This window comes from Pelodiscus sinensis, chromosome 19 (assembly GCF_052426305.1).
Source record: "Pelodiscus sinensis isolate ZL-2025 chromosome 19, ASM5242630v1, whole genome shotgun sequence".
NCBI lineage: Eukaryota > Metazoa > Chordata > Testudines > Trionychidae > Pelodiscus > Pelodiscus sinensis.
This window is the reverse complement of record NC_143070.1, coordinates 27,053,152-27,080,974: the sequence shown is the minus strand read 5'-3', so window position 1 is coordinate 27,080,974 and position 27,823 is coordinate 27,053,152. Positions and strand designations below refer to the sequence as shown.

Genomic DNA, 27,823 nt, shown 5'->3' with positions numbered 1-27,823 from the left:
AACTTTGAATGTCTAGCTGGGCTCACATGAATCACTGCAGCTTAAAATAGTGATTGAAAAGTAGCCATGTTAGGGTGTGTCTAGACTACAGAGTTTTGTCGACAAAAGTGGACTTTTGTCAACAAAAGCCTGTAGTCTAGACGTACCCTTAGTCTAGGGTAGCTGAAACAAAATACAGAAAAAAACCAGTTTCTTGCCATTTCAACCAGAAAGGACATTATCTCAATGACTTAATTACCTGCATCCTGCTTCAAAAGCTTTTTTAAAACTGCATTTAAAGGGAATCCTCTCAACTGTTATTCATGCTAAAATTCGACACTTTACGGTGGGGTCCTAACAAAGACTCTAGTTATCTTACCCATTACAAAGATAGCTTCCCCAATTATCACCTCTAATATCATTAGCTCACAGACATTTACCTTTCCCCCCCGTATCTTCGTTCTGTTCTGCAATTCGATTTATCCTTTTCATATGTGTTCAGTTTTTTTAATTGTATCCTTTGCTATATATGGTTGTGACAATTTTCTTTCACTATTTGATCTGAGGAAGTGGGTCTGGCCCATGAAAGCTCATCATCTAATAAATCATCTTGTTAGTCTTTAAAGTGCTACATAGTCCTGTATTTTGTTGCAGCTTAAAAGTCCAACATGCTTTCCATTGCACCACAGAGCCTGATATCTCCACTCTCTGCTTTGCAGCATGGCAATTGCTGGTGGCAAAGAAAGGGGAGCTGGGTCTGTCTCTTTTGGGAGAGCAGGTAGGAAGAGGGAGGGGGGTCACTGAGCCCCTGACAGTGAAAATAAGGAATAAGAGCTGAGCTGTATTGGAGAATGTGGGCATTGATCCCACTGCCTCTCGCATGCTAAGCAAGCACTCTACCACTTGAGCTAATTCCCATTTCTGAAAAATAAGCTACACAATTGCATCACTTATTTTGAGCTATGGGACGCACCCCCTAGTGAGTTAGAGCCCAGCTCTGCCCCCAGTTCCATACACCCACTGCTGTCTTGCAGGCTCATGTCCTGCTCCTGGCCAGCCCCTTGGCATGTGTGAGCTGCTCTCCCTGCCCCTGTCACTCAGGGCTGGTTCTGGGCCTCAAGCAGGGAGCATAAGAGGCTGCTCAGGCTGCTACATTGCTAGGCATAGGGGCCCTCCTGTGGGGCTGTGAGTGTTGCTGTCCCTGCTGTACAGACACAGCCATAGAGTCAGGGAGAGATTCACTGAACAGGCCAAGGTCACTCAGTGAGTTAGAGCCAAGATCTGCCCCCAGGCTGAAGACAGAAGGGCCACAGGCACAGGAAAGCCATCGCCACTGTGAAGGGACTCAAACAGTCTTCTGATCAAAAGGCAGACACCTTCTCCTTTAGGCCACACAGTCTCCATTTCCTTTAGGAAGCCCTTAAGGAGGTCTATGGAGGCTCACACCTACAGAAAGGGGCCTGGAATGTGGTATACAGCTGGCACGAAGTGCTCTGGAGCCAGGCACTGAGAAAGCCAGGAGGAAAGACCTTGAGGAACCACCCTGGTAGTAGCAGCTACCTCCTCCTTCTCCCACCCTGATAAGGATCTCATCCACCTACTGAATATTTCCCTAAGTGAGGTTACATATAGACTGCAGGCTTCTTTCAAAAGAAGCTTTTCTGGAAGAGATCTTCCAAAAACCCTTCTTCCAAAAGACCATGTCCACACTGCCAAAGAGCATCAAAAAAGCCATCTAATTTTTTGACAGATAGTGTCTACACTGACTGGATGCTATCTTGCATTTCAGCTGTTATTACTATGGACCGAGTGGCCACCAGGGCACCTGTGCTTTTTCCTCTTTCCTCTTCTTTCGAAAGAACTCCCTCTTCCCTATCCATACATGCCGTTTTCCAAAAGAGCTCTTCCTCGTAGAAAGAAGGATATGTCTACATTGCAGGCTTCTTGTGCAATGGCACATCCACACTACTAAAGTGCATTGCAAAAGCAAGAAAGCTCTGATTGCCACCACCACTTCTTTTGATGGGCTGTTTTTGCATAAAAACCTGTTTCCCATCTACTCATCCCTTTTTGCACAAGAGCTCTTGCACAAAAAGGCGTATTCCTCATAGAAAGAGGAATAAGTCTTGTGAAAAAAAGGCCTCTCTTGTGCAAAAAGGTGCATGTTGTGTGGACAGCTTTTGTGCAAACTCTGCAGTGTACATACACCCTGAAAGGACCCAGTAGCTGTACTGAGCCCCATTGATAGGACACCTCCTATTACTCAGTGCTACCAGTGACACCCTCACATAGCTCCTTACAGCTCCCCATATTCCCCTGTGATGGGACAGGCAGGAGAGGATGGTTACACCCAACTGACAGAGGGAGTGACAAAGACTGAGAAAGGCACAGGGCCTTGTCTGCCATCACACAGCCAGTCTGGGACAATGCTGGGAACAGGACCCAGAAGTCCTGATTTTGAAACTCACCATCAGTCAGGAGTTTCACACCCTGACTGATCAGAATAAAGTTACTTCCAATGAGCTACAGACCACAGCCCTGCCTAGGGATTGCTCAGCCAGTCGTTTAGAAAAAGTACAACAGGGGTCAGCAACCATTCCGAAGGGGTGTGCAAAGATTTAACTCTCCTGCTCTGGGCTGTGACACTCTCCTGGGAGAGGGGGAGGAGCTCTCTCCACTGTATGCCCTGTGGATAACATGGGTGGATGCAAACCTTTCCTTGGACTACCAGTTGCTAATGGACACTCACTATTAATTATAATTACACCTGAGCCACTTTGCTAATGCTGCAGCTGTGGAGATCAGTTTAATTTACATTATCAAACAGATTAAGCATTTTGATTCTCTCGTTACTTTGTCAAACTTCTTTTTAAATAAAGTAAAACATTATGCCCAACACAAAAGGTTTCAATGTTTTCTTTATTTGACACAAGAGTGGAGAACCATTTTTTGGTCAGGGGTCACTGACCCACAAAAAAAATCCATTGAGGACCATACAAGTGAGAAACAAAGAAACTCCTCCAACCCCCCAATCCTCACTGATGTGGCCCTAACTGAGAGACCTCAATCCTCTGCTGCTCCAGCGTCATCAGGTGAGGGGAAGCAAAGGGGGGAGGACTGAGGTTAAGACCTTCCAATAGACTAGATTTCCTTTTCTGGCATTCTGAAGTTAGTGGATCTTATGGACCTCTTTCGGCTCTGGAGTAGGGACTGAAATGAGGGATACAGTGTGTGAGGCAGGGCTGCCAGCAAGCAGGATAGGGAAAGCCTGTGTCTAACAAGGTGTGACCTCTGACTGAAGCTTTTCCCACAGTCAGAGCAACTGAAAGGTTTCTCCCCTGTGTGGGTTCCCCTATGTCTAACAAATTCTGACCTCTGACTGAAGCATTTTCCACAGTCAGAGCAATTGAAAGGTCTCTCCCCTGTGTGGGTTCTCTTGTGGATAAGAAGATTTGACTTTGTACTGAAGCTTTTCCAACAGTCAGAGCAGCTGAAGGGTTTCTCTCCTGTGTGGGTTCTCCTATGTGCAACAAGGCTTGAACTCACACTGAAGCTTTTCCTGCAGTCAGAGCAGTTAAAGGGTTTCTCTCCTGTGTGGGTTCTCCTATGACTAACAAGGCATGACCTCCGACTGAACCATTTTCCACACTCAGAGCAACTGAAAGGTTTCTCCCCTGTGTGGATTCTCCTGTGAATAAGATAATCTGTGCTCTGACTGAAGCATTTTCCACAGTCAGAGCAGGTGAAGGGTTTCTCTCCTGTGTGGGTTCTCCTATGTCTAACAAGGCGTGACCTCTGACTGAAGCATTTTCCACACTCAGAGCAACTGAAAGGTTTCTCCCCTGTGTGGATTCTCCTGTGAATAAGATAATCTGTGCTCTGACTGAAGCATTTTCCACAGTCAGAGCAGGTGAAGGGTTTCTCTCCTGTGTGGGTTCTCCTATGTCTAACAAGGTGTGACCTCTGACTGAAGCATTTTCCACACTCACAGCAACTGAAAGGTTTCTCCCCTGTGTGGGTTCTCCTATGTCTAACAAGATGTGAGCTCCGACTGAAGCTTTTCCCACAGTCAGAACAGCAAAAGGGTTTCTCTCCTGTGTGGGTTCTCCTATGTCTAACAAGGTGTGACCTCTGACTGAAGCATTTTCCACACTCAGAGCAACTGAAGGGCTTCTCTCCTGTGTGGGCTCTTCCACATTTACTAAGAGTTGCACAGTCACTGCAAGCACAGGGTGACTGTTGATGGGGGATTTTCTGATTAACAGTTTCTGTGTTTGTTTTCACTCCTCTGCTTCTGTGGCTGGATTTACCCTGTCCCTCTTCTGGATGGTTACCCTGCTGCTTTTCTGGGTTATGCTGGCTCTCACAGGTCTCTCCCTGCTCAGGACTCTGAGAAACATGCCCTTCAGATTTTCCCAACATCATCCCACATGGAGCCATTTGCTCTGGTCCTTCCTGCTCAAGACTCTCCTCATGGTTGTCAGTCAGTGTCTCATCACCTGCTGGGACAGAGAGAGAAACCAGACAGGAGTCATTCCCTGTGCAGAGCGGAAAGGAAACTCTCAAATAGAAATAGAAAAGGAGGAGCATGCCCAAGGAATGGCTGGAAAGATTTAATAATCATGAGCTGAATTCACCCTCCTTCACCATAATCTTTCCCCCACCCAGCAGACTGGTGTTTAAGACATGCAGAAGGGTCAGTAGGACTTGATGAAAATGACATCTGCTAGGAGTACACTGAAATTATTTTCTGAGTCAGTTTAGCTGATTGCTCACCTGTGTGGGCGTCACTGATGATCTCTCCTTTCTCACAGCTTTGGAGATCTGGGATCCACAGCTCCTCCCCCTGCTCCACCCAGGAGATCACATGAGCTTTGGAAAATGGAAATCCTGTTTGGGAAGCAATTAAAAGAGTTGATCTTGTTCATTAAGGTCTGTGCCATTACTGCTTCCAGAGCCAGGATCTGAGTTGCCCACCCAGATAGGCTCCTTCCCCACCTTGCAGGGACTGGGCTCTGGCTGATGCAGGATCCCAGGCACACTCACCTGCAGTAAAGGTGCATCCCCTCTGCCTCAGGAACAGCCCAGCTGATTCCCCAAGGGAGCTGAGTACTCAGCTGTACTCTCTAGGATATAACTTAGTTTCCCACATGGCCCCTTCCATTCCTCCCCCCATCCCAGGGCAGGACAGGAACACACTGCTCAGAAGGGGAGCTCTAGGGATGGCTGGCAGGTCTGATACTGAGGCCCACAGGCAGGCCTCAGATTGCAGCTGCCACATGGCAGGTCACTAGGACTTGGAGAGAATGTACACAGCAAAGCAGAGCCGGCCCAAGTCATTCCTGCACCCTGAGCACGCGGCGCATGTGTGGCTCCACCCCCGCCCAGCTCAGCAGCACCACGCGGTGCCCCTTACAATTGGGCGCCCCAGGCTATCGCCCGGTCAGTCCATAGCGTGGGCCAGCTCTGCAGCAGAGTTTTAGCTCTCCAAGGGCTCTGTCCACAAAACTCCTGGCTGGGGGACTGGGCTTGCCTTGCTCTTTGGCTCAGATGCTCTACTCCGGCCAGAAGGAGGCAGGGGAAGTTGCCTGAGCAGGAAAGTGAACCCTTGGCTGGCTGCTTCATGCCCTGCCTATGTTCCACACTCCTGATCCCACTGCCTGTGCCTGTCTGGGCCCTGCCAGCTGCCCACAACAGCTGTCACTCCCACGGCCGGCCAGGGCAGTGCCAGGCTGTTCCTTTGTCTGGCCAGGGTAGAGATTGCCCCGGTTGCTTCTCTGATGCTTGTGGTTGTTTCTGCAGCTCAGCTCCCCCTCTGCAGCCTTCATTCTACTCTGCCAGCAGCAGCCTTTGTGTGGTTTCTCAGCCTGCCTCTTGTGGCCAGTCTGGCCTGCCATTTGGTGCCCCTTTGGGCTGCACAGAACCTACCAGAGGCAGCAAAGGACTCAGACTGTACCCTCCTTCAAGGGACTCAGCACAATAGTACAAAAGAGAGCCTGCAGGCACTAACAACAGCTGCAACCAGCCCCAGAACTCAGGTACCTGCCGTTCCTGCCTGTGAACTACCACTGACTAGAGAATTAACAGTCTAGTCCTGTGTTTCCAATTTTATTTGGCCATGGAACCCTTTTCTAAGCTGCTGGGGGGGGAGTGGTCAACCAAAAAAAGGGAGGAGGGGACTGTCAAGCAAGAAAACCCCCCAAAAACCCACATGCCAGCCCGCCCATAAGACTGCATTTAATGGGTTCCTCCACTTTTCTGCCTGAATTGTTTTTCAGCTGCCACTCTTCCCTGAGTTAATTTCCCAAGAGTTTCCTGTGTTCTACATACTGGGAAAAATCCCCTTCAGCTCCTTCCAAAAATACTCCCTGTTATTCTACGGTGCCGGGACCTTCCTGCTGTTGATTCTCCTCCTTGTTCTCCCTCACTGTCCTAGCACCTACTGTGCTGGGGAGAAAGGACCAACAGGGGAATGAAAAAAATATAATAAGGATATCAAGTATTGACTAATTGAATAGTCCATGCATTTTGCATCGACTGTTTGATTAGTCGATAGGGAGCCTCCACCTTTGTAATGGAGCAGCAGCCCTATGACTTTTGCTTTTGCTACATTTCAACAGTGAAAGCGCCATGTGGAGCCTGGGGTCAGCTGGGGACTCCTCCACTGACCTGGGGCTCTGTACTGTGCTGCCACTTTGAAACATCATGAGGAACCTGAGGCCAGGCTCCCTGCGGCATTTCAAAGAAGCAGCGCTGCTCGGAGCCCAGGATCTGAGGGGGAAGCCCAGCTGATCCTAGGCTCCACATCAGGGCTATTCAACTACAGAAGCCCCAGGGGCCACACTGATACTCACCGCAGATGCTGAGGGCCACAACTTAAGTGTGGTTGCATACGTGTGCAAATATATATTCAAATATATGCAGATAGCTTCTATAACATTGATAGGTATCAATGCAAAGATTAAGGGAAGACTACACAAGATGCAGGCCCTATTTAAGTCAGTTCTGCTGATAATAATAAAATGTAATAGTTACCTGATTTGTACCATATGACAGCACTTTTAATGAGGATGACAGTCCAGAAAATTAACTACTAAAAGGCATATCGACAGAACACCATTATATTCAGGGCTCGACAAAGTATTAAATATACTCGCCCGCGGTGAGTAGATTTCAGCCCGGTGCCCCATTCGCCGGTGGCGCACACATGCACAATGCGGGGCTGGTGAGCGGCTTTCACCGTGATCGTCGAGCCCTGATTATATTGACTTGCAGTTGAGCAGTGTTCCCAGGAGAGGGAAAGGATCCCACCGGCAGGCCATGTGTTGAGCCCCGCGTAAATCCAAGCTGTGCTGTGGGTCTCAAAAAAAAAAAACGGTCCATAGGCTGCATGTGGCCCAAGGGCTACATGTTGAGTAGCCCTGCTCCTCCCAGTACTGCTGCTTTCAAATGACATGTGCAGCCTGGAGACGTCCCAGTTGGCTCTGGGCTGCAGGCCGCATTTCAAAGTGCAGCGCTGCACGGAACCCGGGGTCTGGCTCCAAACTTCAAGTGGCACTGTTGCTTTGAAATACCCTCACGCTCCCTGCCTTGCTGCCTCTTTGCGATAGAGGCAGAAAGGGGTCAGGGAAGCGACTAGTCGACTAGCCTGTCAACTATCCAATAAGCATTTGCTTATCAGCTAGTCGACTAGCCCTTTACATCCCTAAGCCAGAAAGCACAGCATAATAATAATTCGTGAGACTGAGACATTGTGTGTGGGTCCATGTCCCACCCAAACACTCCCAGGGAAGGAATCATAGGAAGGAAACTCCTGACACGTAACGGGATGTCTGGGGAGCTGTGACAGGTATTTGGCAGGATGATACCTGCAGCCCTACCAGGGAGACATGGGGCAGAAGTGAGGGCTCTCAGCCAATGCTCATTTTTGCAAGTCCCAGATTTTTCCCACATTTCTGGTATGTTTTTATGTCAGTTTCCCTGACTTCTCACCTGTGCGGGTATCTCTCAGGATCCCCATTTCCTTGGAGGGCTGGAGATCTGGGACCCACAGCTCTTCCCCTCGTTCCAGCTGGGAGATCAGGTCAGGTTTGGAAATGGAGAATCCTGCCCAGGGGTGAAATCAGGCAAGGTGAAGACACATGGCATCTGAGCAGAGAGTGTGTGTCACAGGGAACATTCCATGAGCCCAATCTCATCCTACATGGGACCAGGACTTGAGAGCATCAGACTTCTGGGAAGGAAAGGACTGGGGGATGTGATGAAGTCAGGACTGTATTCACTCTGTTTGCTTTGTTATGCTGCATGTGATTTCTACTGTCCTGTAGTAACCCTGTGTGTGTGCCTCAGTTTCCCTTGGCACTGAACCACTATCTGAACAGGGATGGGAATTTGGAGGTGACTCACTGAGGAAGGATGCCCAAACCAGCACATTCCCAATAGCCCAGGCTTACAATAATCTGAGCCTGAGAAGGGGATGTGACCAGCGGACACCTTTTCCCTGGGAAGCTGGATAAAGGTTTGAGATGCAGCCAGCGACGAGCTGTGCAGGGTGGAAGTGAGTCTCACTGGCTTGGGGCAGAGCCCTTAGCTCTGTGCCCCTCCTCCCCAAGATGGATTGTGCTGACTGCTCCTGGCTTCTCTGCTACCAAGTCTGTTCTACATTGTATCTCTGAACTAATAAGCCACCTGACTGTGTGTGTGGGGGGGGGGGGGCAGGGCCCAGTGTTATGCCCTCACTAGGAGCTTTAATGATCTGTGGATTTCTAGGGGACTCGCTGACACCCACACAGCTCGGGGGTTAAACTCCTGCCTGTTTCGAAGCCTGTGGAACTCAGACCCCTCCACAGATGGAGCCAGTCCCAAGGGGGCAGGTGAACAGTGCGTGAAGGAGAAATAACATAGGCAGGATGGTTCCCCGCTTCTGGCCCCTGGAAGCTGGGGAGATGAGGGTTGAATTAGCCTGTCCCTTAGGTGTCTGACTCTCCTGTTCCCCAGAAGGAGGCACGGGGATGAAAGTGTCCCTCACATGAGGGCTTGGGGCCCCACTCCCCTCCCATCAAACTGACCAGGGAAGAACCTGACCCGATGCAGAAATGCCGGTCCCAGGGCTTTGCTAGCTGAGGGCGCAGGAATCCTTACCCAGCGAGGCCACCATCTCATAGTTCTCCTGCATGACGCTCCTATACAGGGCTCTCTGCGCGGAGCTCAGTAGTGCCCCCTGCCCCGCGGTGAAATACACAGCCACCTCCTCGAAGGTCACCAGAACCTGGAACAACAGGGGGCCCCACTCAGCACCTGCTGCCCCAGCCACATCCCCACTCGCCACAATGGAGGGGGTCCGAGGAGCAGAATCCCACCCCCCCCCGCCCAAAGAGACCAGGAGGCTCCAGAGAGGGGGGAGAGCTCCTTGTGTCTCCCAACAGATGCAGCAGGGCAGGGTCTTCTCAGTCACCCACATGCCTGCCACAGGCTGAGGTGGGAGCAGAGCTCAGCACAGGCCACAGGGACAGGAATCCCAGCCCCTTCCTAGCTCATGGCAGCCTCTGGCCAGCGAGCTCTGTCTCCAGCGTGAGAAACAGCAACAGGAACAGCCAGGCTGGGTCAGACCAAAGGTCCCTTTAGCCCAGTGTCCTGTCTGCCCACAGTGGCCAATGCAGGTGTCCCAGGGAGACTGAACAGAACAGGCAAACCCCAAGTGATCCACTCCATTACCCATTCCCAGCTTCTGGAAAACAGGGGCTCAGGGCACCCTCCCTGCCCAGCCTGGCTAGTAGCCACTGATGGACCAATGGAGACTCTGGTCAGTTTTCCCAGTCCATGGGCAGTTTCCTCTTTCAGAGATGGGAGAACGTTCACCCCCCTCCCAATGGGCCTGTTCAGACCATCAGGCCCTAGGCTGAGCAAATCCCAGCAGGTTTACCCCACCCTGCCCCACCCTGTTTATTTCCTGCCCCCCCCTCCCCACACACACACAATCCTCTACCTGAGCCAGCTCCATCACAGCCATTTCCCTGCCCTGTGTACTGCAAGCTGGCATCATCTGGAACAAAAGGTAGACGTGGGTCTTGGTCCTGTCGGGTCCAGAGGGGTGTCACAGGGAGGGGAGGGGAGGGGAGGGGAGGGGAGGGGAGGGGAGGGGGAATTGTTCTTGGCCTCTGATGATAGCATAAGAAGCCATGGGCTTAAACTGCACCAAGAGAGGTTTAGGTTGGACATTAGGAAACATTTCCTGTCAGGGTGGTGAAACACTGGAATAAGTTGCCTAGGGAGGTTGTGGAATCTCCATCTCTGGAGATATTCAAGAGCAGGTTAGACAAACACCTCCCAGGGATGGTCTAGATGCTGCTTTGTCCTGTCGTGAGGGCAGGGGACTGGACTTGAGGCTCTCTTGGGGTCCTTCCAGTTCTAGCATCGTATGGTTCTGTGACTGAGGAGGTTTCCCAAGGGCCTTTGGTCCATTTCACACCCCAGTTCCTTCAGATTCCACCATGCTGGGAAAACCTCAGTTGTGTGGTTACAACACAGGCCTGGCCCCTCCCCCGGGGCTGAGCCCACCAGGCACTTTCACACCCTCCCTGGGACAGTCTCTCGGAGACAGACGCTAGAGAAGATCAGAAGTTCCAAACCGGAGGATTCCCAACATTGTCCCTGAGGTCAGTGTCCTCTCCACTCCCCGCTCCCAATCCACGAGGACTGGGAGGGGCAGGAACTGGCTTTTCTTCCCTGCACCCTACTCCTAGGACAGTCAACCTACCCAGGATGATGCAGTGAACGGGTCTGAGCAGGTTGGGGGCTGGAAACCTCTCTCCCGACTTTCTGCATCTGCTGCCCCTTCTGGGCTCCCCAGTTTCCCACCTGCCCATCCCCCTCTGCTGGGAGGGCTAGTGCCTGCCTGGTGCCCATGGGCGTTTGCTCTCCAGTGGGAGCCTGGCCACATCACTGAGGCAGCAGCTCTGGGAGCCGCAGACAGACAGGAGCCCCCTCCCCTCCAGCACAAACTCAGGCTGGAAGAGGCTGCTTTGGCTGAGTCACTTTCCTGCCCCTCCCGAGCTTTGTCCCCCCGTTCTCCCTCCATCCCCTGGAGCTGATGTCAGCAGAGCCGGGGGCTGCCCCAAGGGGTGAGTAACAGGCACCGGGGAATGTCCCCACCCAGGGCGGGCACAGAGGGGCCGCAGTGAATGTCTCCCTGCTACAGACCCGCTGTTCAACCTGGGCTCCCAGAGCAGGATGTCAGAGGCAGCAGCATCTGACCCAGGAAACTCAGCCAGCTCTAGGGCTCTGTACCCAGAGCAGAGGCAGACACCAGCCTCCTCTGCCTGTGCAGTAACCAGAGACCTCTCCCCCCACATGCCTGAGCCCCCCAGGCTGCCCCCACAATCCCCAGGGACAGCTCAGCAGATGCAAACTCCATTGGCCCAGCTGGAGCTGGCAGAACTGAACCAGGCCCAGAGAACCAGGATTTTTAACCAACCCGGCACCAGACTTGGAACATTCATTTCCCCTCACTCAGAGAATCTGACCTGCTCTTGGGAACCCCAGTTCTGGGCTGTGCTTGGCAGGGACTCTGCTTGGAGACCAAATCCTGGCAGAACCGAGACAGCAGCTGCCCAGCCCTGTGCACTCGGCCCCACAAATGCTGAGACCGGTTTTAACAGGGACATTAAACTGGACGCCCCGTGCTGGGGGGCGGGAAGGGAGGGGCTGCCCGGGGAGATTTGCCTGTAACTGCGGAGGGAAATTCTCTGCCCCACGCTGGGGTGACCAGTTGTAGGGAAGCAGATTCCACATCCCACTCCCCGCGGCTGGGTGGGGCAGCCCCTCCCCCTCTCCTACCCCACGGGCTGGGGCAGCTGCCAGTGTCCGTCCCATGAGCCCTCCCCACCCAGGCTGAATTTGCTCCCATGTGCCCCCTCCCGCCTCCCACAGCCCCTCCCCCTTATCCTCCGCTTCCCTTCACCCCCCCAACTCAGAGTGTCCCCCAGTCCCAGCCCCGCCCCCCGAACGCCTTAGAGTTGGAGCCGCTTCCCTCTTTCCCGGGCACAGGCGGCCGGGAGCAGCGCCCTGGGGGCGGGGTCACCTCTTCCCCCCGGGCGGGGGGCTGCAAGGAGGAAGGGAGGCCCCGCCCCGAGTCCCGCCCGCCGCCGCCTGGGTCCTAGCGCCCGCGGTGCACGTGGGATGCCTGGCTGCTGGTGTTCGGTCTCGCTCCGCCACCCCCAGGACGGTGAGTTCCCCCCCCCCCGCCGGGCACAACCCCAGATACCGACCAACCCCCATGGCCCGGGCTAGTCCCCCGCCCTCGCAAGTCCTGCTCTGGCGGGCAGAGAGAAACCACCGCTGCCCCCGGATACCCCCAGAGCCCGCAGCCAGCCCCCTGCAGCCCCCTGCGCTGCCCCTCGGCCCCGCGCCGCAGCCTGGCCCCTTTCCCCGGCTCCGACCCGGCTCCGGCTTCCCAGCGGTGCGAGCCGCAGCCCCCGGCCGGGCAAAGGACCCGCAGGCAGGGCCAGGCGGCGGCGGCTGCAGCAGGCGGGGAAACGCCCCAGTCCCAGGGCCCCGCACAACGTGACTCCCCCACCCCAGGCCGGATCCAGGGGAAGCGTTTTTCTCACCCGCTGGATGTCGGGTCCCCGGCCCGCAGCTTCCCCCCCGCCCAGGCCTCTCTGGGGCAGCTCCTGGCCCTGCCGGGCGAGCCGGGCCTGCCGCGGGGTTACAGCGCAAGCCCCGGCCTGGAGCCACGTGGCCGGTCGTGCCCCGCTGGGCTCCACCACGGAGTGACCCCCCCCCCCCACCACCACCCTGGGGCGGGCTTGTGCCCCGGGTCCCAGAGCCAGCGCCTGGCCCGGGAGCCGCCTCCTGGGCGGGCCCCACGATCCCAGGGCCCCGGGCAGCTCCCGAGAGACTGTGGGGAGTGACCCTTCCGGGGTGTCTGGGGGGGCCCGGGGCTCCCCCGGCCACAGCCTGGCTGCCCCGCCCGGGTCCCCACCGGGCCTGCCCCGCGCTGCGGGTCTTTCACACAACCCGTCCCTGGGGCAGCCTCGTGCAGCCCGGGGAGGCAGGGACCGGAGCGGGGTGGGTGTGTGTGTGTGGGGGGGGGGGGGTGACTAGAGAGACGAGAAGAAGCAGAAGGAAAATTGTGATCGGGGCTTTAAACCAAGAGCCACGTGAAAAGATCCATGAAGAGCGACCGGAAAACAGGCCCCGGGGCTGCAAAAGTAACAAAACACCCGGGTGCGGAGAGGAGTGGGGGGGGAGGGGCTTGAGAAATATTTTCTCTCTCTTTCAAACCTCTTCTCCCTTCCCTCGGCCAGTAAATCGCTGGTGCCGGTGCCATAGGACTGGCCGCAGGCGCTGGGTTTGCTTTCAGCCGGGAGGTGCCAGTGACTTGGGGCAAAAGTTCCTTTAGGACGGGCAGAAACCAGAGTGTTGTGGGGCTTGGGGAGGGAGCAGGTCTCTGTCACTCAGGCTGTTCTGCCTGGGCAGTGGGAGAGGGTTCCCTCAAATTGGTTCCATCTGTGTGGAATAAATTTCATTCTGTGCACCAAGACAGGTGCAGTTGTGCACCACCCATAGAAACACAGCTTGCCTGTTGTGGGGCTCCGCTAACCAGCTGGGCAGCACCTGAATCTCTCCTGAGTGGCTGCCCAAGCGCTCAGCTTACAGAGAACACTCCTGAGGGGCTCATGAGCAGCCCCAGCCCAGAGTCTGAGGCTCCCCACAACTACCCCTGTGGTTCTCACCAGTTCATATCACAGAGCTGTCTGGACAGTGGGGGATCCATAGATGCTCCAGCTACCCTGGGCAGGAGCTGCTATGGCCAGCCCATCAGCCAAGAGCCGCTTTTGAGCCACCCCCACGATGATCCTGTGATCACCCCAGCTGCATTGGCACCCCAGGGCTCCTCCTCTCTGGGCAGGGCTCCAGCTTCTGGGGGGAAGGGGGCAGATTCCAGGGGGAATGGGACGGGGCAGGGAGGGTCTGGGGAGAAAGAGGCCAGGCCAGACCTGCCCACATTCAACAGTGGGAGGGGCCCTTGGCCTCCTGCTCTGGGGCCCCCGAGGGGGATGGGCAAAGGCAGAGGTCGCTCCTTGTGACAGGCGTATCCCGTATCCGTGGGAACACTGCACCCCTGCCCTAGGGGCTGGTGACGGGGGGGGGGGGCAGCAGCACATGGGGCTGGGAATGGGAAGGTCTCAGCCACCAGGACCCCCCAGCCCTGGAGGAAAAGCTGGAGAGAGGCAGGAGGGGAACTGACAGACCCCTCCCCTATTCCAGCCTGTGTCCCTGGGCCAGTTGCAGGGGGGTGGGATTGTCCCGGCTCCCAGCGCGCTGCCCAGGGGCTGCGGGCCGGGAACAGGAGAAGCAGCAAAGGGGGGGGGGGGCGGTGTGATCCCAGCAGCAATCTGGGCCGACAGAGAATCACGGGGGGGGGGGGGGGGCTCGTACAGTCCGGATGTCAACTCAGAGGAGCTGGAGCCATCGCCCTGCAGCACCCACCCCGCACGTCACAGTGCCGACACGTGACCAGCTCCCGCCTCTTCCCTGGGGGCGGGGCGGGGGAGGCTGTTGCGGGTTCGCGCGTGCGGGGCGCTGGGGAGTGACACGGCCCTGCCCCCGGGTGAGGGGGCATTTTGCACAGTAACGCCCCGTGTCTAACGAGCCAAGTGTGCTCACTCCGGCCCCACCCCCCCCTGTTGCTGCGCGTCCGGCAAAGGCCCCCCCCGTGGGCCCACCCCACTTCTAGCGCCGGGATCAACATCTGGTCAGGGGAGCCCCTGACTCCTTGCGCATGCGCAGTCTCCTTGGGCCCCTCCATTCCGAACGGCCGGCGCCGGGTTTTTGTGCTTCCCTGCCCTGCTCAGGCCCCGCCCACCCACTGGGGCCCGCAGGGAGTGGTTGGTCACCGCGTTGCTTCTGGGGAGCAGAGCAGGGGGGGAGGGGCCAGGTGGTCAACGCTGGGGGGGTTCTCTGGCTGCGGGGGGGCGGCTGCTACCTCAAGCCCTGGGGGTGGGGCTGTTTCTTTGTTTCCCTTGCGTCGCCTCATTGGCTCCCGCTGCTCCCGGCTGGGAGAGCCCCGCGCTGTGCATGCGCGAATTTCGCAGGCGGGCCTGACGGCTGCTGGAGAACCCGCCCCCTCCCCGCGTGGCACCCAAGTTATTAATAAATATCTTAGAAACCTCGACCTTTCCCCACACAGGGAAGGGGGGCTCCTGAATAACAAGCACTAGGGTCCAGCCGTCCAATCTGGGTGTAACGGCGTGTGCATTGCTGCCATGCGAGTGACTGTTGTGCTTTGCAGTCACAGGCACAGAGCTATTCGAGATGGCAAAGCCCCATTAGCTCACAGAATCTATGGCCCTGGGGCCAGGTCAGGGCGTCTCTTCTCCATATTTGCAAAATGCCTTCGCTGTGAGTGTCCAGTGCAGCTGAGATTCTTTTTTGTCTCTTTTTCTCTAGGGCATCAGAAACTGCTTGAACAGGTAGGTGGCTCGCACTCCTGTCACACTGCACAGTGCAGGGAAAGAGCTTGGAGCTGATGTTAGGACCACATCTCCCCAGGGCTCTACAGAAATAGATAGAAATATCTATGGGTAGAAATGTCTCTGACTCAATTCTGAGGGTCTCACCCTTGCACAGCAGACTCTGGAATTCCCCATTCAGGGGCACAGTCTGACTTCAGATATTTCCTAGAGCTGTCACCCACCTGGAGACTTGCTGCCTCAGGTCTGTGGGGCTGGAATGTGGGTCTGTCACTGCTGGGCACTGGGCACATTCAGCCCAGGGCAGCAGGGACCCAGAGTCTGTCCTACCTGAGGGCTGTTCGGAGACGTGTGTGGAAGGAGCTGGGGAAGGACAAGCTGGTGTCTCAGTCTATTTCCTAGTGGCAGATTCCTGCAGCCCTTCACCTGGGAAACTCCTGTCCCTCATCGCCTGTGTGGTTTAAAGTAAAAGGTTTGGAAATGTGGCTAGTCCCAGGAAGGCGCAGAAACAAGCAAACTATTACTAAATATCTTTTAAACTTTTATTAAAATACTTCCAATTATAGTTTTTCTTTATTAGTCTCTTACATGCGTGGCCGCCAAATAACTATTAGTAGGAGCAATAAGAAAAGTGCAATACAATAAATGAAAATTCCCTGAGCTTTTTCTAAGTCCCAATAGTTGTCAATAAGGGACCAGGGATTATCAACAGTTATGTTTACATTAATCTTACTCATAAGTCTAATTACTTATCTAAAACTCTTAACAATACTACTTAACAAAGCTTTTAACTAAGTTTAGATAGCAATACTCACACTTAGAAAAAACACAAAGTACAACAGCAACAACAGCATAGTTGGTATACGTTACGCTCTACAGGAACTCTGGTTTGGTGAGCGGGAGGTAGCCTTCGGGTGATCAGTCCTTGGGCCTGGCTCGTATTCTGCCATCCAATGTTTATTCGGGATTCCTCAATTTGATATAGGAGGGGTAGCTGTTTTATAGAGAGCTTTTGGGCACTTTTTGTGATAGGCTAGCAGACCCTGTCTGCTAAGTGACAGGGGTAAGGGGGTGAGATGGTTTCCTGTTTTTCCTTTTCTGCCTTATCGGGCATGGCACAGTCAGCACAACCAGCATGAACTTTACATGAACTTTTTAGGTCTGGTTTTGGTTCCTGTTCGTCACTGACCTTTAAGTTACATAGTGTAAGGGTTTTCATCAAGGGGAAGTTGACCTTTTGCTTGGATGGCAATACGCGCGAGAGGCCTGGCCAGCAAAGAGCCTGCTTCCACAGCCTGGAGGCCAAAGAGGGAATTGGCCATTGAGACTCAATTCCACTCTTGTCCCCAGCTGGTCTCTCCAGGCTGTAGGTGAAGAACAGCAATGAGACCTTTCAGGGGAAGGTTGCATGGCCATGGACTGTGTTGCCCCTGCTCTCAGGCTGGGGGAATTCAAGGAATTCTAACTCCAGGCCTGTTAGAGCTGAGACTCACTAGACAAATCTTATCATCTGTAAATTAAAGAAAATCACATTGAATTGTTTCTGTCCAGGTGGGAGATGGGGCAGTTCCAGCTGCCAGAGGAGATTTCCTCTGAACTGGAAGAACAAGTCATAAGAACATAAGAATGGCCGTACTGAGTCAGACCAAAGGTCCATCTAGCCCAGTAGCCTGTCTGCCGACAATGGCCAGCATCAGGTGCCCCAGAGAGGGTGGACCGAAGACAATGATCAAGCAATTTGTCTCCTGCCATTCCTCTCTAGCCTCTGACAAACAGAGGCCAGGGACACCATTTCTACTCTCTGGCTAATAGCCTTTTATGGACCTAACCTCCATGAATTTATCTAGCTTCTCTTTAAACTGTTATAGTCCTAGCCTTCACAGCCTCGTCTGGCAAGGAGTTCCACAGGTTGGCTACACGCTGTGTAAAGAACTTTCTTGTATTAGTTTTAAACCTGCTACCCATTAACTTCATTTAGTGTCCTCTAGTTCTTCTATTATGAGAACTAATAAATAACTTTTCTTTATTCGCCCAATCTGCACCACTCATGATTTTATATACCTCTATCATAACCCCCCACAGTCTCCTCTCTTCTAAACTGAAAAGTCCCAGTTGTTTTAACCTCTCTTCATATGGGACCCATTCCAAACCCCTAATCGTTTAAGTTTCAGAACCCTTTCCAAGGCCAAAATATCTTTTTTGAGGTGAGGAGACCACATCTGTACACAGTATTCAAGATGTGGGCGTACCATAGTTTTATACAGGGGCAGTAAGATATTCTGCGTCCCTTTCTTAATAATTCCTAGCATCCCATTTGCCTTTTTGACTGCCGCAGCACACTGTGTGGATGTTTTCAGAGAACTATTCACGATAATGCCAAGATCTCTTTCCTGATTTGTCATAGCCAAATTAGCCCCCATCATACTGTATGTATGGTTGGGGTTATTTTTCCCAATGTTCATTACTTTACACTTATCCACATTAAATTTCATTTGCCATTTTGTTGCCCAATCACTCAGTTTGGGGAGATCTTTTTGGAGTCCCTCACAGGGTACATCTAGACTATAGGGTTTTGTCGACGGAAGTTTTGTCGACAGATACTGTCGACAAAACTTCTGTCGACATAGAGCGTCTAGACATATTCAGTTCTGTCAACAAAGCAAGCTGCTTTGTCAACAGAACCCAGTAGTCTCGACGCAACCCTACAGGCAATAACACCTTCTGTCGACAGAACTCTGTCGACAGAAGGTGTTATGCCTCGTAAAATGAGGTTTACCAGCGTTGACAAAACTGCTGAGTTCTGTCAACGTTATGTCGACAGAACTCAGCGGTAGTGTAGACGCAGGTATAGTTTTGTCGTCAAAAGTCCACTTTTGTCGACAAAACTCAGTAGTCTAGACACACCCACAGTGTGCTTCTGTCTTGATACCAAACTGTTTAGGATAGTCATCCGTAAATGTTACCACCTCACTGCTTACCCCTTTCTCCAGATCATTTATGAATAAATTGAAAAGGATTGGTCCGAGGACTCACCCTTGGGGGACACCACTGGTTACCCCTCTCCATTCTGAAAATGTACCATTTATTCCTACTCTTTGTTTCCTGTCTTTTAATCAGTTCTCAATTCATGAAAGGACCTTCCCTCTTATCCCATGGCCTTTGGTGAGGGACCTTGTTAAAGGTTTTCTGAAAATATAAGTATACTATATCTACTGGATCCCCCTTGTCTGCATGTTTGCTAACCCCTTCAAAGACCTCTAATAGATTAGTAAGACATGATTTCCCTTTATAGAAACCATGTTGACTTTTGTCCAACAAATTATGTTCTTCTACGTGCCTCACAATTTTATTCTTTACTATTGTTTTGACTAATTTGCCCGGTAGTGAAGTTAGACTTACTGGTCTATAATTGCCAGGATTGCCTCTAGAGCCCTTTTTAAATATTGTTGTCACAATATTTAAAATCTGAGGACAGTTCCTCAGATTCATCACCCACAAAGGACAGTGCAGATTTGGGAATCTCCCTATCGTTCTCAGCCATGAAGACTGAAGTCAATGATTTCTGCCAAAAAACGATTGTGCTGTCGGAGACTCTGAGGGAATTCAAAGGTACCTAGAAGGGATGGAGTAGGGAAAGTTGTTTAAGTATTAGAAACTATTCAATCTTGCCTCTGAAGCCAACCCTTCCCTGCTACATTTCCCACATGGAGAATGACGGCCCTATCATGGTGCTTTCCTTAGAGACACTGAGCGAACAGACACAACTGCTTGCAAATAGAGCCAGGGGTTTGCAAACTCTGAACCTCCCGTGTCAATGGATCAAAATAGGTAAAGTTAATGTCATGGCAATGTCTTCCCCCAGCGCAGCTCTAGGTTATGACAAGAGGTGGTAAGTGACCGAGAGAAACGGGGTGGGAGGGGATGAGGAGAGAAAAGTAAATCTCACTTTCAGTTTGTCTCCTGGGGCGGGAATGATGCAGAGATGTTGGCTCCATTGCTGCGAGGAGCCCAAGCAAGAGAGGACACGGAAGATTTCAAGTCTTTTCATACTAAACACTTGAGTGTGTCTCTAGTCTCTGATACAAGTGAAACGCAGAGTTCAGTGTGGGGACATAGTTATAAAGAGAAGAGCCTAGAATCTCACTTCTCTTATCCCTTCCCCCACCAGACACTCTGCCCTCTGCACTGGAGAGAGCAAGAGGAAAATCCCTGGGAGTTTTCAGACAAGGTGAGTTTTTCATGTGGCGATTCTAAAAATGAGAAAATTCCAGCAAAATCATCTTCATGGGATTGTCATTGAAGTTACCAACCAAACCTAGTGACCACGGTGCACACAGCCCTTAAATGAGATCAATGAGGAGCCCCAGGGACACTGCACAGGGACCTGCAGACACATTGAGAATCACTGATCTACAGGCTGTGATGCTAAAGGGTGACGTTAAAGCACACAATGGACGGCACCTGCAGGCTCAGATTTCACTGCTCAGTCAGTTTCAATATGGGGTTGGTTTCAAACAATAAATAGGCTGAAAGTCTGAGAGCTGACTGGCTTCCATGGTATCAGTTTGTTCATGGCGAGAAACTGCTGGATATGCAAGGGCTCTTCAGTTTAGTGCAGGCCTGGCAAAACGCAGCCCATGAGCCGGATCTAGCTCGCCAGGCCATCGCATCCGGCCCTCTGATGCTTGGCGAGCAATGGGCTAGTTCCGTGCTTGCTACTTCCCACCTGCAAGCCACTCAGAAAGTGAAGGTGAGCCCATAGATGAAGCAGGAAGGCTACCAGCACTGCTTCCACTCCCAGGACAATTGGCTGGTTTCTGGCCAGAAAGGAAGCACCATGCCCCTTCTCCTCCAGCTCATAGCTATTCAAACACCCACATGGCCCCGCAGCCTGTGCGAGGGTTGGGCAGGCTCCCTGTCTGCCTCAGAGAGGTGCTTGGCTACTGGTTGGGAGTCATTCAGGTAAGTCTCATAGCCAAAGCCTGCCTCTGGCACCACAACCTCTCCCTTCCCCTCTGAATTCTCTGCCCCCAACTCCACATACCCAAACTCTTTGTTCTCTTCCTGCATCCAAGTATGCAAGAAGCTCTTCATGGTCAGAAACCCTCAGCCCCTTATTTGTCCACTCAGCTGTTTCTCTAAATTAACTTTACTTGAAATATCTCATGAGTAGTTGGCTACTCCAGTGCCCCAGATCACACCTGCCTCTTTCACCGCAACTCCTTCCCAGACTCCTTTCCCTCCTGCATCCCAAACCCTCACCCAAAGTTCCCTTCTTCTCCCAGTGTCCATCACATACGCTGTATTTCCTGCTTAATGTCTTGGAAGAGTGCAGCTCTCAACCACTTTCCAAAACCCTGGAGTCTCCCCCCCACCCCAACAAAATGAATTGCCCACCCCTGGTCTAGTGGATACAGTTCAGTGAGAGTCAGTAACTGAAAGCTGCAGCCAGAGAATTTCAGGCTAGAGAGGAGGCACAAATATTTGATGGGTAAGAGTATTCGCTGCTGAAACCAATCAGCAAAGAACGGGTGGGTTCTCCATCTCTTGATGTCTTCAAATCAACACAGGGCGACTTTCTAGAAAACATAGTGTGGGGGAACAGAGCTTTGTGCCTGGGTATCTGGGCTAAATGTAATGGCTTGTGCCGCAGAGGGGACAGACTGCATGGCTAAGGATATTTTCTGATGCCATGAATCCATGAATTTTAAGGTCTTATCTTGCAAACACTCAGCACACGTTTAATAATATGCATCTGAATACTCATATTAACTTCACTTCTTCTCTGTTCTGGAGAGGGTTTATAAAGTCTATGTCAGATGAGAGAACCAAAGTTTGGGCTGCTAATCAATGCATGAAGACTAAGGATTATAAATACTGCCGCCCAAATTAAATTTAAACCTATGTCCATGTTCAGGTAGATGAATATGTGACTTCTTAGCAGAAACACTGGGTGCTGAGAACTGAATCCCATTGTTGCAGGCAAAGTAATGTAACTCAAGGTAGGTATTGAGATAAATAAATAGGGCTTTCAGATCTAACTTGCGTGTGGTGTTTATGGAATATCTAGACTCAGCGTTTGCCCAAAACTGCAGAGTCCAGCATGTTTTCCACCAGGCACAGAGTCTGAGCAGAATTGGGTGTGGAAAGGATTAAAGCCCTTTTTGAAATGTCTCCAATTCCCCTTCTTCCCCTGCCAGGCTGCAGAACACCCATGTCCGACTCCAGCTTAGCCCCTGGCCTGCAGAGCCAGGGACAGGAAATGGCCATGGTGGAGCCGGTGAGCTTCGAGGAGGTAGCTGTGTATTTCTCTGAGGAGGAATGGGCTCTGCTGGACCCGGGCCAGAGAGCTCTCTACAGGGATGTGATGCAGGAGAATTACAAGGCTGTGAGCTGGCTGGGTGAGGATTCCTGTCCCCTTGGGTAACAGAAGCTGGGTGGGCTCTGGAGCAGCTGGGTTGGGTTTGGTTCAGGGTCCTTCATTGCCCGAACCCCCAATATCAGCAGTATGTGCCCCAGTAATCCTGGCTCCTGTGTGAGAGGAGGTTCAGTGACATAATAGCGGTGCTGCTCTTTCCACAGCCAAGGTCTCATTGTGGTTCCCACCATCTTCCCCATGTTGTGCCTTGGCCAGAGTGTCAGCAGAAGGACCCAGGCAGGAACGGCAGGGACGAGAGTTGTGGGGCTGGGTGCAGCTGGTCTTAGCGTCTGCAGGGTCCCCTTGTGCTATTGTGCTGAGCCCCTGGAAGGAAGGTGCCAAGTCAGAGTCCTTCCCTGCCTCTAGTAGATTCTGTGTAAGCCAGAGGGGCACCAAATGGACTGGCCACAAGAGGAAGGCTGCTGCTGCTGGCAGAGTAGAACCAAGGCTGCAGAAGGGGAGCTGAGCTGCAGGAGCATCTACGAGCAGCAGAGAAGCAGCCCAGCCTGTCTCCACCTTGGCTGGCCACAGGAACAGACCGACACTGCTCTGGCTGTCTGCAGGACTGACAGCTGTTGTGGACAGCTTACAGGGCCCACCCAGGCACAGTCAGTCAGTATCAGGAGTGTGGAGCATAGGCAGGGACTGAAGTGGCCAACCAAGGATTCATTTTCCCGACCAGACAATTCCCCTGCCTCCTTCTGGCTCAAGTAGAGAATCTGAGCCCAAGAGCAGGACAACTCCATCCCCCAGCCAAGAGCTTTGTGGGCAGAGCCCATAGGGCTCTAGAGCTCTGCTGGATCCTTTCCCTCCCAGCCCTAGAGATCTGACATATGTCAGCTCAAGTATGAATCCTGGCTAGGAGTGTCTGTCAGTCCTGAAAGTCCTAGAGTTCTCCCCTTATTAGCAGTGTGTTCCTGTCCTGCCCAAGTATGGAACAGGAGACCAAGTTGTATCCTGTAAGAGTGCAGCAGAGCGCTCAGTTCCCCATGGGAGTCTGCTGGGCTATTCCCAACATGGTAGTGGGGCAGGGGGAGTATGGAATTGGTGTGTCCTGGTGTTTTGTACCAGCCAGAGACCAGTCTCTGGAAGGTTGGGAAGGAGCCTCTCTGGGTAGGAGACTCAGTTCCTGGCTCTGGAAGCAGGAATGGCACAGACCTTAATGAACAAGATCAGCACTTGGTTAATTGCTCCCGAAATAGGATTTCCAGTCTCCAAAGCTCATGTGCTCTCCTGGGTGGAGCGAAGGGAAGAGCTGCAGATCCCGGATCTCCAAGGCTGTGAGGAAGGGGAGATCATCAGTGACACCCACACAGGTGAGATATCAGCTAAACTGACTCAGACCAATTTCTGTGTGTTCATAGCAGATGTTGGTTGTGTGTTTTCATCAAGTCTGACTGGCCCTTTAGCCTGTTTCAACTCTGGTCTGAGAGTGCCGGATGGGGAAAGAGTAATGGGGGAGCAGGGTGAACTCAGCTCATGATTATTGTATCTTTCCAGCCATTCTTTGGGTTTGTCCCACATTTTCTGTTCACCATTCAGAATTTTTCTTTCAGCTCAGCACAGAGAATGACTCCTGTGTGGTTTCTCTCTCCATCCCAGCAGGTGATGGGATGCTGAATGAGAACAGTGAGAGGAGTCTTCAGGAGGAAGGACCTGAGCAAATGGCTCCATGTGGGGTATTAGTGGAAAGATCTGAAGGGCATGTTTCTCAGAGTCCTGAGCAAGGAGAGACTTGTGAGAGTCAGCGTAGTCTACAAAGGCAGCAGGGAAACCATCCAGGAGCAGGACAGAATAAATCCAGTCAGAGGATCAGAAGGTTGAAAACAAACACAGAAACTGTTCAAAAGAAAATCCCCCATCAACATTCACCTTGTGCTTGCAGTGACAGTGCAACTCCTATTAAACATGAAAGAGCCCAAACAGGAGAGAAACCCTTCAGCTGCTCTGACTGTGGGAAAAGCTTCAGTCACAGGTCAGGCCTTTCTAGACATAGGAGAGCCCACACAGGAGAGAAACCCTTCATCTGCTCTGACTGTGGGAAAAGATTCAGTCACAGGTCAGGCCTTGTTAGACATAGGAGAGCCCACACAGGAGAGAAACCCTTCATCTGCTCTGACTGTGGGAAAAGATTCTATGACCTCTCACAGCTTGTTATCCATAGGAGAGTTCACACGGGAGAGAAACCCTTCAGCTGCTCTGACTGTGGGAAAAGCTTCAGTCACAGGTCAGGCCTTGTTAGACATAGGAGAGTCCACACAGGAGAGAAACACTTCAGCTGCTCTGACTGTGGGAAAAGATTCTATGACCTCTCACAGCTTGTTATCCATAGGAGAGTTCACACGGGAGAGAAACCCTTCAGCTGCTCTGACTGTGGGAAAAGCTTCAGTCACAGGTCAGGCCTTGTTAGACATAGGAGAGTCCACACAGGAGAGAAACACTTCAGCTGCTCTGACTGTGGGAAAAGCTTTAGTCGGAGGTCACACCTCGTTATCCATAGGAGAGTTCACACAGGAGAGAAACCCTTCAGCTGCTTTGACTGTGGGAAAAGCTTCAGTCACAGGTCATACCTTGTTATCCATAGGAGAGCCCACACAGGAGAGAAACCCTTCAGCTGCTCTGATTGTGGGAAAAACTTCAGTCAGACCTCAACCCTTGTTAGGCATAGGAGAGTCCACACGGAAGAGAAACCCTTCAGCTGCTCTGACTGTGGGAAAAGATTCTATGACCTCTCACAGCTTGTTATCCATAGGAGAGTTCACACGGGAGAGAAACCCTTCAGCTGCTCTGACTGTGGGAAAAGCTTCAGTCAGATCTCAACCCTTGTTAGACATAGGAAAACCCATACGGAAGAAGCTATTCACCTGCTCTCACTGTAGGAAATGCTGCAGTCAGAGGTCACACCTTGTTATCTGTGAGAACTCTCACAGGAGAGAAATCCTTTAACTGCTTTGACTGCTATGGATATGCTATGTTAAATCCTTTAACTGCTTTAACTGCTATGGATATGCTATAGCGAGAGTTCAAGGCTTGTTGCATATAATTGATCCCACACAGGTGAGAAACCCTATAGTGGGGGTGAGCAAAATTTTCTGTTAGCAGAATCCAGCTTTCCTAAGACTTTGATCCTGTCCACAAGGCAGTGCCAGGCCCCACCTCAAAATGAACATGTGCTGGGGGTGAAGGAGCTTAGCCCCATTCCCACTTCATGCTTTGTAACTACTAGAGAGGAGGCAGCGCTAGGCTGAGTCTTTGCCACACAACCTGAGCCCGGCACTAGAGGCACTGCTGCCACTGCACTGCTGGCCTCCAGGACCACATGGCCATGTCAGGGGTGCCTCTGGGGCTGTTCCTGAGCTGCATGGCTGCAGTAGCAATACCTCCAGCCCTGGACTGAATGGGTACAGTAGTGGTGCGTCTGGTGTCTTGGGCTGGTCCTAGTCTTTGTGGCTGCTGCTGCAGCAGTTGAGCCTCCCTCTGGCGTGACCAAGACAGTGTGACTAGAGATGTTGCTGCAAGAGGGCCCAAATCCAGATAATATTTGCTGTCCTTCCCAGACATTCCCTCCCAATCACCTCAATTCCCTTTCCCCCAGCACCAGCACCCCCAGCTTGCAATGACACCCTCCTTTTCTCTTGCACCCTCTTTCCTTGCCACACATTGCATCTTCCCCCTGCCCAGACACCTGCCTGCTTCTGCATCCCAGATCCTTCCTCAAGACCCCAACCCTTTCTTGAGGTCCCTGTCACTTTATTGGATTTTAAGGTGAGCATACACACCTTAAGATCATTGCTGTGCTCACGGGAAACTGTTTGCCCCAAATTTGGTACAGAGTGAGACATGCGAGGTGTCAAATGAAAGCTGATATTGTGCTGATTCTATGTGTGGTATTCATGTACTTGTTTGGAGTTTGTATGGGGAGTTATGACTATGGGCTCTGCTGATGCTGTGTATGGACTGCCTGTCATGAGGAAGGAATGTGCAATGAGTGACTATGCTAATCAGTATAGCTCCAAGGACAATGGTTCTCAGGGTGGCCAATACACACCTGAGGAATGCTTGTGGAAAGCTGCAAAGCAGCCAGGGCACAATGGCTGCTGGCATATGAAACAGGTCACTTGACCATGTAACTAGCTCCAGCTTGGGAGACACCAGAAATGAATATCAAATGCTATGAGGGGGGCTCCATCTTGTCTTCAGTCTTGCTACTTATCCCAGATGCAGCCTTGCTAAGGACAGAGACACAGGAAGGATTGCTGACCCATCCTGACGTATGATGTACGCCAAAGACTTTTATGCTAACAGTTTGTAACATCTCCGCTAAGATCCTGCATCAAGAACTTGCTGATTGATGTATATAATGTATTCTCCTTAACAGCCTTACTCTTAACATTTTCTTTCTTTTATTAATAAAGCTTTAGATTCTAAAGGATTGGTCCACTGTGATCTTGTGGGTAAGATCTAAAGTATAAATTGACCAGGGATTCATGGCTGGTTCTTTGGAACCAGGTGGATCTGTTCTGGGTTGGAGCAATTGGGCTGTATAACCCCTCACCTGTGTGTAAGCCCAGGGCTGATTGTGGCACAGGAAGAGCTGGGGTATCTGAGGGGTTTTGCTCATGAGGCTTCCTGCAGGCTGGATTGGCAGCTGAAGTGCTCAGTGTGACTGGTTTGTGGCATGTTTTGGGAAGGTCTCCAGTCAAGGGCTGTCAGCAATTTCCCCTGATTGGATTCCCTCAGCGGTGCTCAGGCCTGGCCTGGCCCGGCCAGTCACAGCCCTGCCCTCTGAAAACCTTCTGTAGATTACTGTTGCTAATGGAAACTCACTGTTAATTACATAATTAGTCAAGCCATTTTGCTAGGACTGCATCTGGGCAGTTGCATTTAAATTATTAAAGAGATTGAACCTTTTAACTTTTTCATGTTAGTTGATCAAACTTTATTTTAAATTAAGTAAAATATTTATGTCCAATACATACTGTGGAGGTAGGCCTCACTAGCCTGGCCAAAGACTGAACCGTACACAGTGCGTCCTGCATCAGAAGCGAGCTTCCTAAACAGGTTGAGCAAGAAACCACAATGCTGTTAAACACACAAAAAATCGCACTGCTTGCAATTTGTTATTGGGTCAAGCAGAGATTACCATTTAAGGATAAAGTGCCTTACTTCCTCTTTTCTCTGAAAATTTCCACTGTGACTTTGTAAGAAGGTATAAATATCTCAGGCATTTGAGTGTGTTGCCCGGGTAGAATACAAAATGGAATCTGAGGGGTTCTTTTTCCCTCAGAGCAGTTTTCCCGTCAAAACAGGTAAAGGAAGGCTGTGCACCCAGCACTAAACCTGTGCACTCAGCACCAAGGCTGTGCACACCGTCCAATTGCCTGCGTGTGCACCCATTCTTTGCACACGGCACCCAAGTTTTATGCACCCAGCTCTAGTTCTCTGCACCCCGCTCTCTTCATGGTTTTCCCGCCATGAGATGTTTATATACCCTTGTCAAGGAGCATTAGTGTTCTTTGGCCCCCTTCATGTCCTGTGTGTGCATCTGTAATCATCATTGCCCTGTGTCATCGTCTACCCGGAGGAGGCCAAGGTTCCAGCCTGCAGTCTGACAAGACTACCCACTGCTAGTGACTTTAACTGGAATAAGGGAAGCCTTTTCCGCTCCCACTAAGACTTTGGGACTTATAACACTGTCTCGCTTACGGATACTCAGACAGGATCCGGTGCCCACCAAGCATCAGCTCGCAGGAGGCGAGAAGCATCCATCGAGGGATCGCTCCGTTTGTCCTCCCTTAAGGCTTTTTACTAGCCGCAAGGTTGAAGGTCACGGACATCGAACATCAATCGCCGCGTTGAATGTAATGTATACCCTTGTGTGTGTGGGACTCTTCTATCTTCTTCTTTTCCAGGGTTAGGGTGGGACTGTTGCTGAGTTGTATGCTGTTTG

General features: G+C 51.9%; 2 protein-coding genes across 5 annotated transcripts; one reads left to right on the top strand and one right to left on the bottom strand.

The window, feature by feature from the left end:
* Window positions 1-2,879: 2,879 nt before the first annotated feature.
* LOC142820479 (uncharacterized) lies at window positions 2,880-12,726 on the bottom strand. 2 transcript variants are annotated; one of them, XM_089771035.1, is made up of 6 exons: window positions 12,588-12,726; window positions 9,965-10,021; window positions 9,121-9,247; window positions 7,972-8,085; window positions 4,756-4,869; window positions 2,880-4,481 (listed from the first exon to the last, which is right to left on the bottom strand). In XM_089771035.1, exons 2-6 carry the CDS (start codon window positions 10,019-10,021, stop codon window positions 3,121-3,123), a joined length of 1,773 nt encoding a protein of 590 aa, XP_089627161.1. In that variant the 5' UTR covers window positions 12,588-12,726; the 3' UTR covers window positions 2,880-3,120. The 2 variants fall into 2 exon arrangements, with proteins under 2 accessions (XP_089627161.1, XP_089627162.1); XM_089771036.1 differs by having other exon boundaries at window positions 2,880-4,478.
* Window positions 12,096-27,823, top strand: LOC102455309 (uncharacterized). Of its 3 annotated transcripts, XM_089771054.1 has the most exons (6): window positions 12,096-12,202; window positions 15,433-15,455; window positions 19,624-19,683; window positions 21,656-21,856; window positions 23,076-23,189; window positions 23,476-27,822. In XM_089771054.1, exons 4-6 carry the CDS (start codon window positions 21,670-21,672, stop codon window positions 24,750-24,752), a joined length of 1,578 nt encoding a protein of 525 aa, XP_089627180.1. In that variant the 5' UTR covers window positions 12,096-12,202; window positions 15,433-15,455; window positions 19,624-19,683; window positions 21,656-21,669; the 3' UTR covers window positions 24,753-27,822. The 3 variants fall into 3 exon arrangements, with proteins under 3 accessions (XP_089627180.1, XP_089627179.1, XP_089627178.1); XM_089771053.1 differs by lacking the exons at window positions 12,096-12,202; window positions 15,433-15,455 and adding an exon at window positions 18,338-19,064 and having other exon boundaries at window positions 23,479-27,823; XM_089771052.1 differs by lacking the exons at window positions 12,096-12,202; window positions 15,433-15,455 and adding an exon at window positions 18,340-19,064 and having other exon boundaries at window positions 23,476-27,823.

Bases quoted from the DNA above. Each gene is read 5' to 3' on its own strand.
- LOC142820479 (XM_089771035.1), bottom strand. From the start codon at position 10,021: ATGATGCCAGCTTGCAGTACACAGGGCAGGGAAATGGCTGTGATGGAG. The intron at 9,248-9,964 runs GTAGAGGATTGT...CTGTTGTTCCAG, and splicing joins CTGTGATGGAGCTGGCTCAG to GTTCTGGTGACCTTCGAGGA. The intron at 4,870-7,971 runs GTGAGAAGTCAG...CTTCCCAAACAG, and splicing joins CCTGAGAGATACCCGCACAG to GATTTCCATTTTCCAAAGCT.
- LOC102455309 (XM_089771052.1), top strand. From the start codon at position 18,995: ATGAAGACTGAAGTCAATGATTTCTGCCAAAAAACGATTGTGCTGTCG. The intron at 19,684-21,655 runs GTGAGTTTTTCA...TTCCCCTGCCAG, and splicing joins CCTGGGAGTTTTCAGACAAG to GCTGCAGAACACCCATGTCC. The intron at 23,190-23,475 runs GTGAGATATCAG...TCTCCATCCCAG, and splicing joins CATCAGTGACACCCACACAG to CAGGTGATGGGATGCTGAAT.